The sequence below is a fragment of the Sprattus sprattus genome (assembly GCF_963457725.1).
Source record: "Sprattus sprattus genome assembly, chromosome: 18".
NCBI classification, from domain to species: Eukaryota; Metazoa; Chordata; class Actinopteri; order Clupeiformes; family Clupeidae; genus Sprattus; species Sprattus sprattus.
Genome location: NC_137916.1, coordinates 12,801,909 through 12,816,826, shown reverse-complemented (window position 1 = coordinate 12,816,826; position 14,918 = coordinate 12,801,909). Strand labels below are relative to the sequence as shown.

General features: G+C 44.6%; 1 protein-coding gene across 1 annotated transcript; it reads right to left on the bottom strand.

Annotated features, from left to right (window-relative positions):
• Nucleotides 1-682: 682 nt before the first annotated feature.
• hs3st3b1a (heparan sulfate (glucosamine) 3-O-sulfotransferase 3B1a) lies at nucleotides 683-9,931 on the bottom strand (the record flags this gene model as incomplete). The annotated part of the gene is made up of 2 exons (XM_080856937.1): nucleotides 683-1,301; nucleotides 9,387-9,931. The coding sequence occupies 2 exons, from the start codon at nucleotides 9,929-9,931 to the stop codon at nucleotides 683-685; spliced, it is 1,164 nt and encodes a 387-aa protein (XP_080713063.1).
• Nucleotides 9,932-14,918: the final 4,987 nt, after the last annotated feature.

Here is a 14,918-nt window from a genome sequence, read left to right as displayed (position 1 = left end):
TATTGATCTACCTGGAGGAGCAGCAATGTGTCAGCTGAGACCGCCATCGACCAGGCACAGTGGAGCCATTTCCCCTTCCTGTGCCAGAGATGTATTCTATAGGATGCTGTATACGCACTGTAACATTTGATTATTCGCTATATATGAAGGGCGGTTGCAGCCATTCAACTGCCTCAGAGTAACTTGTTAGTTAAATGGCTGGACTGATTTAATACACTGACAAATTTGTCTCTATGTCTGAGAGATACCCGTAACAGACTCACGGTGGAATTCAACCAGGGTATGTATTCTCCAAGTATTGCAGTTATTCATTGCAGCCACAAAATCCTTTGGTTGAATCCCCCAGTAATTGTGCTTTTGTGTCATCTATGGACCTTTGAATTCCTATATGTCCTACACTACAATGCTCTCCATGTGGAAGTGCAAATAACTACCAAGCTTGTAAGACTAGGCTATTTAGAGTTCCATAAAAAATTAACCACATAATGAAAAACGGGAATGCAAAAAAATGTAATGGAATTGGAAATGTACTGATAGGCAGCTTAGTGATTTAATTGCTTACAAATAAATTATCATAAAATAGACTTCTGAACTTCTTAAACAAAACAAATATCTCTGAAAATTACAATAACCACAGTATCTCCCACTGTCCATTTCACTCTCTTATTCTTCAGCTACCCCATTAATCCCAGCCAAAGTCATGGCCGGTCATACGGTAGAACTTCTTGTTGAAAGGCCTGTAGAAGTCCCGTAAGCTCTGCACAACGCTGGGGTCAATGTTGGGGTGGGTCCTCCCTTTGGTCTTCCCCAGGCAGTGGGGCTTGCTGTTGCTCTCGGGCCTCTTAAGGCAGGGGAAGCCCTTGGCGGGGTTGAAGTAGAAGTGCTTGTCTGTGACGACGTGCTGCAGGCCCAGGAAGTCCTGGACGCGGGCCATCTCTCCGGCCGGGTCGCTGATTAGCCGCTCGCCGCTCACAAACAGGATCTGAGTGGCGGGGAAAAAGGCCAGCCAGCGCTCCAGGTGTCGAGCGTACATGCCGATCTGTACGGCGCTCCACGAGGTGTCGATCAGGCCCGCGCTCCGGTTGCAGAAGGTCAGGCTCTCGAAGGACGGGATGTCAGGCTTCTTGGAGCGCGTCTGCGTGTAGTCCGAGATGGCGCGTGTGACTGGATCACGCACCACTACAATCAGCTTAGTGTCACTGGACATGGCGTGGATGCGGGCGGGGACCTCCCGCGTGACGAAGTAGCTAGGCGTTTTCTCCATGGTGATCTGACCTTCCACTGTCTTAGGCATCAGATCCCTGCAGGGGAGAAATCGATTAAAATCAGGGAAAACCGTGTGCATTGCCAGACAGATAGACAGCCTGAGTCACAGCTCTTGTAGTGATGCTGTCTTAACAAGGTTGCTGCCTCACTTTACTACAGAAAGGTAGCAGTGTAACACCCTTCACACAGACAAGATGTTGAATGCCAAATCACCAGTCACTCTCTCTAATCTGAGTTTAGTACATGGGGAGACTACCCCACTGCTGACCCCAACCAATTCTACTGACTAACCCGTTATTTCACACTTGCAGAAAGATTACAAACTAAGGCTGAGAGATAACACTTGACACCGCCAATGCAGCAGACCTCTCATTTCCCCAACTCAGCTCATATTGGAGGCACTTTAAAAGCGTTCCCTGCTAAGATCGATTGTTAGCCATGCCCTTAAAAAAAACTAAAACATTGTCACAATATCCATTGAGTCACATGCTTCTGCTTGGGGTAGACTTAATTCAAGACAAAGACAACATGCTGGGAATGAGACAACAGAGGCACTAGTGTGGAGACCACTCAGGCAGAGATAACTCCAGTTTAGTTGTTTATGGACACAAAAGACTAAGTGGAATTTTGAGTAAATAGAGATACTCATTTTTAACCGATGTAAATATGTGAAATTGGGTTCAAATAATTATTTCATATCCCTCAGAGTTGACATGGCACATTTTGCCACATAAATTGTTGATGGCAGTCTTAAACACACAAGAGGTAGCTAGCACTTTATATATATATGGATGCTGGAAAGCCAGACTGGTGTGGCTACAAATTAGCCAATCAGTCACACCTAAATAACACTGGAAGACCAACGGTCCATACAGACTGACTAGCACAACTGTACACATAACACTGACAGTAACACAATTAAGTCCATGAATTAAAAACATTTAAAAGGAGTCGAGGATGGGCTGTTTCTCAACATCTCCTGCCACTTACCCTAATCCCATTTATGGTTTAAAGATAATTATCCTTGGCTGACATCACAGGGCATTCAACTGTAATTGCAATGCATGATGTGACTAGTTTAGACGTTTGTGAGTTAAATGAGTTTGCTTTACTAATTATGACTGTTGACTGTTGATTCTTACCCCCACCAGGCGAACATTAGATTATTCAAAAGGGTAATTTTTTATTTTTTTTTGGCCAGCCAGATGCAGAGGAAGACGTTTTTGGTTTCACTTAGCTGTAGTAAGTACCACTCTACTCACTCGTTGGCACAGCTAGCTGTGTGTGGGGGAGTGACTCCCCTCAATGGCAAATTAGCCTTTTAGCTCTGGCCTGGAGTGTGTAATGGCTCAAGTAGTACTAAGTAGTAAGTCAGCCCTCTCTGGAGCATGAGACCTAGCGCTTCAGTGAATGAGAAGGCAAAGAGAACAGCCTGAGATGGCAGGACGCACTGGCCCACAGGACTATTCAACAAAACATTTCCTTTCATTTGCTGACAATATGATTAGTTCCACACGGCAACCAATTACGAGATACTGCAGGGGAGACAAAAAAGGAGGAGGAGAAGAAGGAGAGACTTCTGTCTTCCTCTGCATGCAGCCAGGGGACAGGTGCTGCTGAGGTCTGCTGGGGGATGCTAGGGGCAAAGCTCATCAATTGCAAAAACCGAAACAAAAACACACTGTGATGCTCCTTCTGATGCAATCCTCATAAACCATCACACTCTCCCACTCTGGGAACCATCACACTCTCCCACTCTGGGAACCATCACACTCTCCCACTCTGGGAACCATCACACTCTCCCACTCTGGGAACCATCACACTCTCCCACTCTGGGAACCATCACACTCTCTCACTCTGGGAAACATCACACTCTCTCTCACTCTGGGAGCTATCTAACTCTAATTCTCACTCTAACTCTAATTCTAACTCTTACTCTTATTCTATCTCTAACTCTAACTGGAGGACAGACTAAGAGAGTGCACCCAGGCAACTCCACTTACAAACTTACTACCCATCAAACTTCCCACTTAGTCCCCGAGCAAAACAAACCTGTAACAGAGTGCTATGAATTATTCATCCAAGCAGAGGAAGGAGTGTGTGTGCTTATGTGCGTATGTGTGTGTGTGTGTGCGTGTGTGTGTGTGTGTGAGTATGATGGTTCCCAGAGCGAGAGAGTGTGATGTGTGTGTGGGTGTGAGTGGGCATGTGTGTGTGTGTTTGTGTGTGTTAGTGTGTGTGTGTGTGTGTGTGTGTGTGTGTGTGTGTGTGCGTGTGTGTGGGTGTGTGTGTGTGTGTGTGCGTGTGTGTGTGTGTGTGTGGGTGAGTATGAATGTGTGTGTGAGAGTGTGGGAGTGTGTGTGTGTGTGTGTGTGTGAGAGAAAGAGACAGAGAGAGAGAGAGAGAGAGAGAGAGAACCATTTTGAGTACAAGAAAAGCTTTATTCACGTGAAACATGTCGCTTTTGCAATTTGTTCTACTTAATAGACAGTATTGCCAAAGGCCAATTGGTTTCCAACTATACTCAATGTATCACTTCTCGACCTCTCGTTATACTTAAAATTGAAAACCCTTGTGAATTCACACAAACACAGGCTGGATGATAATAAAATGGTAAACACTGGGGAAAAGCAGGGAGAGAAACACAGTAGTGTGAAGTAATGAGGATTATAATATTCTGAGAGCTGGAGATTGCAGAGGTTAAATCGTTGGTCCTGGAAAAAGCTGACACTGCTCTTCACCGGCCAAAAACACTTTAAGATTCACTTCACATCTACGATTAGCATTGCAATGCAAATAAACACAATGGCTGGCATACATAAGCCATATGCCCACAGTCACACACAGAGCTACACACACACACACACACACACACACACACACACACACACACACACACACACACACACACACACACACACACACACACACACACACAGTACACATACATCTGAGGGTTTGCTTGGAGTTATGTAATTAATTCACATTTTGTCAGGTGGGTGTAACCATGATGGCAGCTCTTTGAAAGACCTATTTGAGGGGCTCTGTTTACATGTTATGCCATTGGGTAACGTGTGGTAAAGTGTGTTCAAAGGCAGGAGGCAGGTGGTTTGTGTTTCGGTGTTTGAGGACTGCTCTGGTTGACATAGCGCGGGGCGTGGGCGCTAAAGGCTGGCATGTTGGAGGCATCCTTACATCAGAGACCTTTGTTGCCTCACAGACATCCCCATAAGAAAATATAATTATGGAACAATTACGAATGGATACCAGATATGTTACAATGGCTTAACTTGAACCATTAAATGGCATAAGAAAAGAAATGCTCCAGTTAAGGTGGAGAGGAGTGCCAGTGGGTTGAATGAGAATGGAAGGAACCAGTGGGGATGGTATGCTGACACTTAAGGGTAATCTGACAGCGTTTTCCACCAGATGAATTCCAGGCCCACATCAAAGGCATGGGACAGGAGCTCAGGGTTCTCCCACGGCCGCAATATGTCATCTTATCATCTGTGCCAAAGTCATAATCTCATTTTCCACTCACTGCCCTCTCTCTTGTGTGCTTGTGACGGCCAACACTGCCACAAGCCCACAGTGGTTCCTTCTGTCCATGTTCTACCAGTCTATATATATGTCCGCAAACAGTAACAATAGCTCTAAAAGTGACCTGGTGTTGAAAAAGAGATAGACTAATACACAAGACTGGTATGTTTAGCATATAACGTAGTTACTGTCAAAAGACTTTTGCAGCATTGTCAGTTTGTTGATTAAAAAAAATGGCATCTTTGCCAGAGAAGAAGATGCAGGAGTAGACTGTCATTATCTATTGTTGCAGAACAAGGGCTAAGAGTCCGTCAGGATGGGAGCTTATTATACCACACAATGACAAAATGCTTCTCGAGAAGAGACTTCAATGCCAGCCGTCCTTCTCTCAAAATTGGTTGATAGTTGATTCTGCTGCTTTGAACAACACAGGGACATTGCTTCAAACTTCTGTTTTGAAAAAGAGATAATGGAGAGAGAACAAACAGCAGGCCGAACCATCGCTGTCCTCCCTGTCTCCAGAAGATGGTTGGCTAAATTAGTTTTATAGGAGCTACTAATCAAAACAGACCATTTTACCAACTCTTTTACAGACCGAATATACAATTCCATTTTCAACAGTCATATATATACGTCATTTATCCCTCCTTTCAATCAAAAGGCTATTTTTAATGCTTGGAGTAAAATAATATTAGATTGGATATTCCAAAAGACATTTTACAAACAACTGGAAATGGAAATGAGCCCTAGTGACTATGTTTATGGCAGAGATAGTGACACACACACACACTCTGAATTTTATCTCTGCATTTTACCCATCCAGGGTAGTGATACACACAGCGAAGCACACTAACTCGGAGCAGTGAGCTGCTTTTGAGCGCCCAAGGAGCAGTGATCGGGGTTAGGTGCCTTGCTCAAGGGCACCTCAGTGGGAGGCCACCCTCTGGTTACCAGCCCGAAACCCTAACCAGTAGGCCACGGCTGCCACCCAGTAGGCCACGGCTGCCACGGCTGTTGTGCGAGCTGGCAAAAACCCAAAAGACTGGTGTTGACTTGCTGATATGGCCAGATCTGTGTTATCATCCTCTTTTGATGCTCTCGGTTTGTACTTAGGGTCCTTCAAAAATGCTGATACATTTTACTTCAGCTGGGGAGTGTGCCAATGTTATGAGCTTTCCTCTGAAAAAACGTGCTAGGTTGGTGCCCTTGTTAAATAAAAAGGAAAAATGATGGCAGCTGTTTCAGCAAGAATGGTGTGAACTTGTTTGAACTTTCATGTGGGAAAACAAAACTTTTTTCACCTGCTTCCTCACAAAAAAAAAGAAAGTAACGCCTCGGAGAAAAGGAGAAAGTCATCAGCTTTGGAGTTCACGTTCTCCTCCTGGCCTGGCTCTCCTTCTGGGGCTTGTTTCTGTTGAGTTCACACTGTGTTCGTCAAAAAGCACTTTCACCCTCCCCGGCGCATTAGCATACAAAGTGAGGGAAGACACACAATTCACACTAATTGCCTGCTCTTTCTCATCGAGGTTAATGCAGACCTCAGGGGCTCCACTGCCTTCTTTTCAGAGCATCTAGTGCTGCTGCTGCTACTGCCGCCACTGCTGCTGCTTCTGTTCCCTTCTTCAATAGACTGCCTCTCTATTTACGGCCTCCAGCATCAACTGCAGCTCGGCTCACAGTCAAGATCTCACCATCATCTGTGTTTTATAAAACAATCTGTGAGTGTTTGGGGGCTCATTTAGTGAGTGCTTGAAATAACATTCAAAAATAAACATGGATGAAAGTGATTGTTTACATGACATTCTATTTCATGATATCCGTATCTCACTGCATGGAATAGGCTAGACTGTATTGTCGTCCAAGAAGGGAGCGAGGGAGTCTGATACCTTGACCCTTCAAACTGATTGTCTGAAAAGCTTTTTTGTGAGCGAAACAAAACTAGATTTGCAACAGAGGAGTCTTTTGCGTTGCGGAGCATTTTTGAGCGTAGGGGGCCTTGGCTGCCCCTCTGCCATGTTGGGCCAACAGTGGAGCCTCCCTCAATGTCTCCACAGGGGGGGACTGAGCCGCCCATCTGGGGGCTGCTCTCCCCGGGAGTCCACCTTACAATTAGCCACTGGCCGCCCTTGTTGAAAACAGTCATCCCACTCTGTGCACCCCCAGCCCCCTCCATCCTAAAATCCCTCCCAAGTAAAAATGCTCCACCGGGAGCCCAAGCCCCCATGCCCTGCTTAGAGAAGGCTGCCTGAGCCTAAACAAAAGGGGGGACCTGGGTCCATCTCTGGACATTCAGTAAGGAATCCAGCCACGGTGGGGAACCAGGAGCACCAAGAGTGGGTCACGCATGACGCGACACGGCCTGTGATTACCAGCAGTCAGTGTGTGATCGCTCCCTTGTTCAGGCACAGGCTGGCGTAAGCATTCGGGGGCTTGCTCCTACAAAGGCACTGGAGGGGGGTTCCTCTATCTTGGACTGATCATTAAGGGATGTGTTATTGTGTGGTCTGCAGTCCTGACAGCATCCACTCGGCCAGGGATGTTTTAATTAGCCGTGCACAAGCACCAGGGAGCCGGGACCCGAGGCCCCCCTAGCGGCCTTCCCCCCCACATTCTTCCACCATGTTACATTTGACCCCATAAACTAAAACACGATCACCTGTTACACGGGCCATTTGCCTGCCTCCCCCTCGGAGGCCGGCAAACGGGAAAACATCTCAGGAGTAGACCCCTGCCAGAGGTCAGAGGTCAGCGCTCTGCATGTCCCTCTGCCGCTACAACTCACTCTGCCACACTCTGCCTCTCATTTTCATACATTTTTTAGCAATGCTGCCCCGCAAAGGTTAATATCTTCCACTTGTACTTTAGAATTTAATTAAAAGAGATAGCACTGCCAATTCCGGTTGAAATTGGCCCATCTCACAGGGTATAAGCCATAAAGTATAAATCTCTCACGCCTGAGGGGTATCCAGAGGCTAGTACAAGCCTAACTTGAACTCTATCCTCCCTCCAGGAAAGATTAAGGAGTCACCAAATGGTCATTCACGGCTCTGCCTCTAAAGGTGAGGGGAGTGCCCATGGGAAGCCAGACCTTACCTCAGAAACACTCCTATGCTCCACTACCCTCTTGGAGAATGGAAATGCTGAAAATTAAGCAATTGGGGTTTCTGCTGTCACCCCCCCCCCCCCCCCTCTTTTTACACAATCAATTTGTATAAATCCACAGAGACACACTTTGAACATCTGCTATCATATACCCCCCAACTTGGAATAATCTTGTATGTCTATATTTTATTCTAGCTCATTAGTCATCTTAATGCCAGAGGGAGGCATGTGATAATGTTTACTAATTTGTCTTCAGAAGACTGGCTGTGTTGCCTACACCAGTGCACTGCAGGAAAATAAAGAAAATGCCTGGAAAATGTCTGCTCCGACCAAGTTCTCATTTCCCGGCAGAGTCTGAGCAACACAAGCAAAGCTGTCTTCTGTCTATGTGCCTGTAAACGACTTACAATAGAATGCAGCTGCGGGCAAAAATGTGGCTAGTTTGTCATACCACAACTACAAACTGTCAAACATTTTGAGACCTCAACAGCAGTCATGCTCCTAACGCTTATCGTAGGCCATTTTAACTGTCACTGTTCCAAAAACAAGGCTAAGTATACACCCGCCGTGTAACAATGGTCTATTCAAAATCGTCCACCAGGACATGGTCGTGAGGTGAACTGCCCAAGGAAGCCCTGTGGAGTGTTTGCACATTCCGCAATTCTGAGTAAACTGTGAAGTGTGTCGTTCTGAGATTTACACAGACTTTCCCTGAGACTCTACCTCTTCACAGTGGCAATCATAAAGTAAACTGTTTATAATGAGAGCTGAGGTACGGTCCCCTGATACTAGGTGCACCTGCCATATCTTTATTTACTGAGTGTAATACATCTCTTATCTGGCCTCGCCCTGACTGAGGAGCTGGACCTGTTCAAAACAGATACATTCCTCTTTGGTTCTAACCAATCCTACTCCAAAGCTCCCTAGCTTAGCTGTTGCACAATCTGACCGGACGACAGCATATTAATTAACTACTATTTACAAATGTCCTTTCAGCACAGGAAGCAGTACAAATGTTAAATGTATTCGGCTTTATTCCAAAATATATTCCATATTCAATAAGTGTATTTTTCTGTAGACGCCTCAGGATAGTTCAGTATGGACGTGCTTGAATGTCGGCTCTATTTTGGTATGTCTACTGTCTTATAGGTGACTCTGAATTAAGCCTATTTTCTGACTAGGGCATATTTGATATGGACCCCTTTTTCAGACAAGTTTTGAACTGTACAGCCATTTCTTTTTCATTTTGAAAGTGGTTGCCCTTGATAGGATATATTTCGTATGCTATATTAAAATAGAACCCACCTAACAGTCTTGTTAATCTTCGCATGTAAAGGTAAGCGTATAATTATCATACTCATTTACATTAGTTTGTATTTCATTTTCTGTGAAACAATGCACTGCATACTGCAAAGCATATTTGCTAGGTACTGGCTAGAAGTGTGTCTATAGTGGTGCATAGGAAGAATCTGATTTACCTGTACCACTCGAGACCTTTATCGTAGTTTCGGTCGAAGAAGTGTGGCTCCGCTCCCACGGCTCTGATGTCCGGGTGAACGCGCAGAAACTCAAGCAGTGCCCGCGTACCCCCTTTCTTCACCCCGATTATAATTGCCTGGGGCAACTTTTTCGTCTCCGACCCATTGAGGTAACCAGACATGGCACTGTCTTCCAAACTCCTCTGTTCGACTTTCATCTCATCCCAGTCGTCGGCTCGGCTGTCGATCTCGTTATCATTATTTAATAAGTCCCGTGAAAACGTTTTGATCAACGGGTTTAGACCATCAGAGTCCGGCTGCACCGCGTTTTGGATTCTGGGTTGCATCTTGTGGTTCACTTCAGCGTTGTCTATCTTCCCACCTGGAGAGTCGATGATAAAACTTGGCACGGATGAACAGTAGCCAACGCAATAATATAACATGTAGACCCACAATGACAGCATGATGCAGAACACAACTAGTTTATTTCTCACCGGGATAAATGAAATGGCATAGAAATTCTGACAACTCAAGCTATATTCCATAGGACTTTCGGTCGTGAAACTTGCTCCGATGAGGCATATTGGCAAAGTTACGCATCCTTTGAGCACCGCAAAATCATAGGAGATGAAATTTATGACATATCTCTTATTTCGTGGTCATAATAACAACAAAATCACACAAATGTCACAGGCTGGGGTGCGTCGCGTCTGAGTTCTTGGGTTGACTCATCACCGTTACGTCTCCAGTCGGTTAATGATCGCCGGAGGGGTCTGTTGGTAGAAAGCAGACTCACGGAGACAGAGGGCGTGTGATTGACGGCACAGTCGTCCAATTGCAGCCCAGGATATATCGGCAATTAGCGACAGTCTCACCCTCAAACCTCGCTGAGTGCTCAATGCCAGTTTACCAGACTGAGGTATGGGTGGCACCAAGCAGCCTATACGGTAGCAAATATTCACAGAACAAGTGAAGCCTGATTGCATGTTGCATGCTGATTTTGCATATCCAGCCTTTGATTTGCGTCCTTAACCTGGTTAATTGCTTTTGAAATTATCGGTGTTAATGTAGGCTATGTGTTTTAGTTGTTTACCCACTTTGTAAGTGCTGCGCAAACATTCTTACAACATTGATAAGTAGACTGCTCTTATGAACTGTCGCAAAGCAAGTGGGTAAAGGGGCTTGCTTGGTTCTGCGTTGGTGTTAATTGTTGCGCAAAATTTACTCATAGCATTTCATGCTCCCAAAGGTTGCGCGTGTTGTCATGAGCCTGCCATTTGCTTGGCAGATAGAAAGCTGTTTCCCTAACAGAAAGTCTGAAGCTTGAAGTTCTTTTCAAACATTTGCTTGGGTAGCACTGTTAAACTGAGCAGACATGCAGACTACATTTTAGTAATCTCATCACGTAACATTCGTTTCTAAAAACAATCACATATATTGCATGTTTTACTGTGGTAGAAAATACGTGAGCTTAATGCTAACGTATATGGGAAATCCTATAGACACCGCGCTAGGTATTAGCATCAATTAATTCAAGTTAATGTTTTTGTATGAGCCTGACATTTGCTCTGCAGATAGATAACAGGTTCCCTAACAGAAAGTCTGAAGCTTGAAGTTCTTTTCAAACCTTTACTTGGGAAGCACTGTAAAACTGAGTAGACATGCAGAATATTTTAGTAACCTCATCTGGTAACATTCCTTGATGCAGGCTGCGAGGCTCGCGTAAAAGCTTACGTAAAAAATGGCGCAAGTCTAGAAAATGGGGCCGACGGACGCAAGACGTGAAAAGTCGCGCAAGGGTCGCGCAAGGCCTCTTGCGCTTGCGCTTACGCTTACGTCTCTGAGCATGACTGTATAACCTAGTGTCTGCAACATCTGTTTGCAGTTCACACAATGGCTTTAACATTTGCATACGAAAGTCTGTGTTGGTACAATAGCCAGAACTCTTTATACTTGACCGGGCAATTAAGAACCAGCTCAGCATGAATAACGGCAGCTCAAGACACGGGCAGATGTCTTTGAATCCTCCTGAGTTTGGCATTAAGGATGAGTATAAAGTATTTTTATAATAATAATAAGAGGCTTCCTACGATCTACTTTACCGGGTACAGTCTACCTGCCCTTGGTCATTTTTTACCCCACCAACCACCACCCCATTGCCCACCTGTTGATATGTGCCAGCTAAAGGTGTTACAAGTGCATTGTTTCACAGAAAATACAAAATACAAACTAGTGTAAATGAGTATGATGAGTACGCTTACCCACAGGGTAAGTGGTGGCTCTTGTGCCAATGCTTGGGGCTGAATAATGAATTTCACCACCTGAAATATGATGCTTAATGGAGCCCTTCCAAAATCACAGAATACATGTCTGTGTATTGTGTATTAATACAAGTGAAACAGGGATTCCCCATGATTGAATTATCACTATAGTGCCACATATAGTATCCAGTTTTTATACATGAATGTGTGTGAGTATGTGCATGAATGTATGAGGGTAACTGAGTCTTTAAATCTCTAACAGTACTTTTTTCCAGATACCCTCTCCTGCCTAGTAAAGACTGGGTGGACATATTTAGACAAACAGAGCTGTTCAAGGTCCCTTAACCCCACACTTGTTTGAAATTCCGACATGCTCTGTCCCATATCACCATAAGTAGAGCAGTTGGACCATGCCCGTAGTAATCCTCACAGCTCATTAAAATGGACAGTTTGTCTTCAAAGTAAGCAACACATTGTCTCTGTGTGTTTGTGGGTGTGATTGTCTGGGCTTCCAAGAGGAGCAGTGTGAATTCTTTACTCTCCAGTTTTAAATGGAAGGTGTTCGGCACAAATGAGAACGTTTCCCTGAGCCTTATTAAGCAATCGTAAAACTGTGAAAACTAGAGGCACATCTGCTCACCTTTTAACAGTTATAGGTTGTCACCTGACATTGTGTTAAGAAAGCTGCTACATTTCATTCTGGCTAAAAATTCCTAGTGTAGCAAATAAACCAAACAAAGTACTGGAATCCAAAGTCTGTTCTCTTTATGGAGGGCCATTGTGTGAGGGGGAAAGTGAGTGAATGCGTGACCACAAGACAGCAAGAGAAGAAGGAAAGAAGGAACAGAGTGAGCTTTTTTTATTTTCATTTATATGTATTCCTGATTAGGCTCATCTCCAGCGGTTCTCTTTTGTGTCCGCTGAGCTCTCCTTTGGGTTGGATTGACACTTCAAAGTCATCCAGGGGCGGGAGGGGAAGGACACAGTGGGCTGGGAACAAAGGACACCTGAGGGGAGAGGGAGCTCAGAGATGTACATGGTGCCCCTTTTTTGCAGGGTCCGGAAGGCCATGTGTGCTGATTGGTTCCGTCTGTTATGCTTCATGATGCATGACACACAGACACAGACACAGACACACACAGACACACAGACATACACACACACACGCGCACGCACACACACACACACACACACACACACACACACACACACACACACACACACACACACACACACACACACACACAGACACACACAGACAGACACACACTTAAATCTACACAGATTTCGGGTGGATGTAAGAACAGGGCAGGACACATCAAAGAGAATCTTGCTCCTATAGCTCTTCTTCTGGAGGATCACTGTTACTGTAGCATGTTAACATGTGTTCCCTTTATGTCTCATTGGGAAGAATTATGCAAAAAGCCCCCTGTCTTGCACATGCGGCGCCATCTTTCAAAGTGTCAGCGTGTTTCCATTACTCAGATGTGGAGAATAACACTACTGCAGCACACAAACAAAAGGCAAGATCTGAGACAACCAGAACACTTCTTGGGGAAGTGAGGGAACTCAACAAACTAAAAATGAAGGCATCTGTGCTGCGAGGAAATATATGGGACTGTATGTACTAATATAACACTCTCACACATCAAAAACAACCTACATACTAGTGTACCTGTACATACTGGTATTCTGCAAGAACTGCAGAAAAGAATTTCTGCCCTTGTAACACTTTTCGCTAGCACATATCAACACTACCTCTGAGGAGAATGACAGTGCCACAGTTCAAGTCTATGTTTAGTTCATTTCAGACATCAGACTACTTATTTGTTGTTTTTCGAACACTAGTCTGTATAAATTCAGCATCTCCCCCCGTGCTTGTGATCTGTCTTGAGCACGTACACATACAGTATAAAAACATGCCCTCCTTCACTCTGTGCAGCATCCAGATGTCACTAAGGCCGACTCACACCATCAGCCAAGGGTCCATGACCTCATCCCCTATCACATCCATGGAACAACACCAAGAACTAGGAAGGGTTGAGGAACCTTACACACACACATGCTCGCGCACGCACACACCCAAACACACACACATGCACACACACACACACACACACACACACACACACACACACACACACACACACACACACACACACACACACACACACACATGGGCACACACACACATACAATCCTCTGACAGTAATGACTAGGGTTATTAGCTGCTCTGAAAAGCAGCTCAAGTCTTCCAAGGTCTTTTAGTCAGGCTGTTTTAAATGTCTATAAATTCCCCCATAGGCCTGACGAAGTCTCTATCTGATCTCTTCTTTAGGGGAGAAGGGTCAGCCTCGAATGGATTTGATGGCCCTAATCCTGTAGAGAGGGTATGATCCTCCTCCGCTCTCCTTCTGTCGGGCCGCCAGTCACAAGTTAGCAGGCCAAGAGCAGCTTAGACAATAGCCTCACCTCAGCAGTCTGGCCCAAGCAAAGACACTTCACCACACAATGCTAGTTCTCTTTAGTCTTTTAAAATCTGCAAGAATATTGTAGCCTAATTATTCATTTCCCTGCAGGGAATCTTAAAATGGTCTTTACTGAACCCTGGGCACAGTGGGCAGTAATGTAGCAGGGTCCACACTGTTGCTGCCATGCAATCTTTTGTCTTCGGAAGTTAAATGCCATTCATAGGAATGTTTTTGAAAGACCCCTCTGGAAGTATGTTTCCGCCAGTGTGATGGGGGAAAAAATCCTGTAAGTCATTAATGAGAAACTTAGTGTGTCAAAAAATTAGAAACTTAAAATCATTATCTTGAGAAAGTTTCTCATTATTTTGAGATAGGCTACTTAATCATTATTTTGAGAACGTTTCTTATTATTTGGAGATATTAAGTCATTATTTGAGAACGATTGTCATTACAGCATTCCTCAATGTAAATTAGGACTTACTCAATACCACAAAAATAAGCACAAAACCCATTTCCTCAAGTAACCAGTGGCGGTCCGTCAGGGCCTTCAAGGCCTTCTCTGCTGGCCTAAACATCATCAGAAAATAAATGTAATAAAATAAATTTAATTTTAATATTTTCTTTTCATAAATATGTATTAAATGATTCCCCATAGTCCATTATCTTCATTTCATGCTTCCAGCGTTGTTCATTTATGTTAGAGCTTTCATCCAATCATATTTCCGCTATCATGTGTTGCCACGCTCCTTGAGATCTTCCCCGAGAACAGAAATCTTCCCTGAGGCCTTCAGAATTCACAT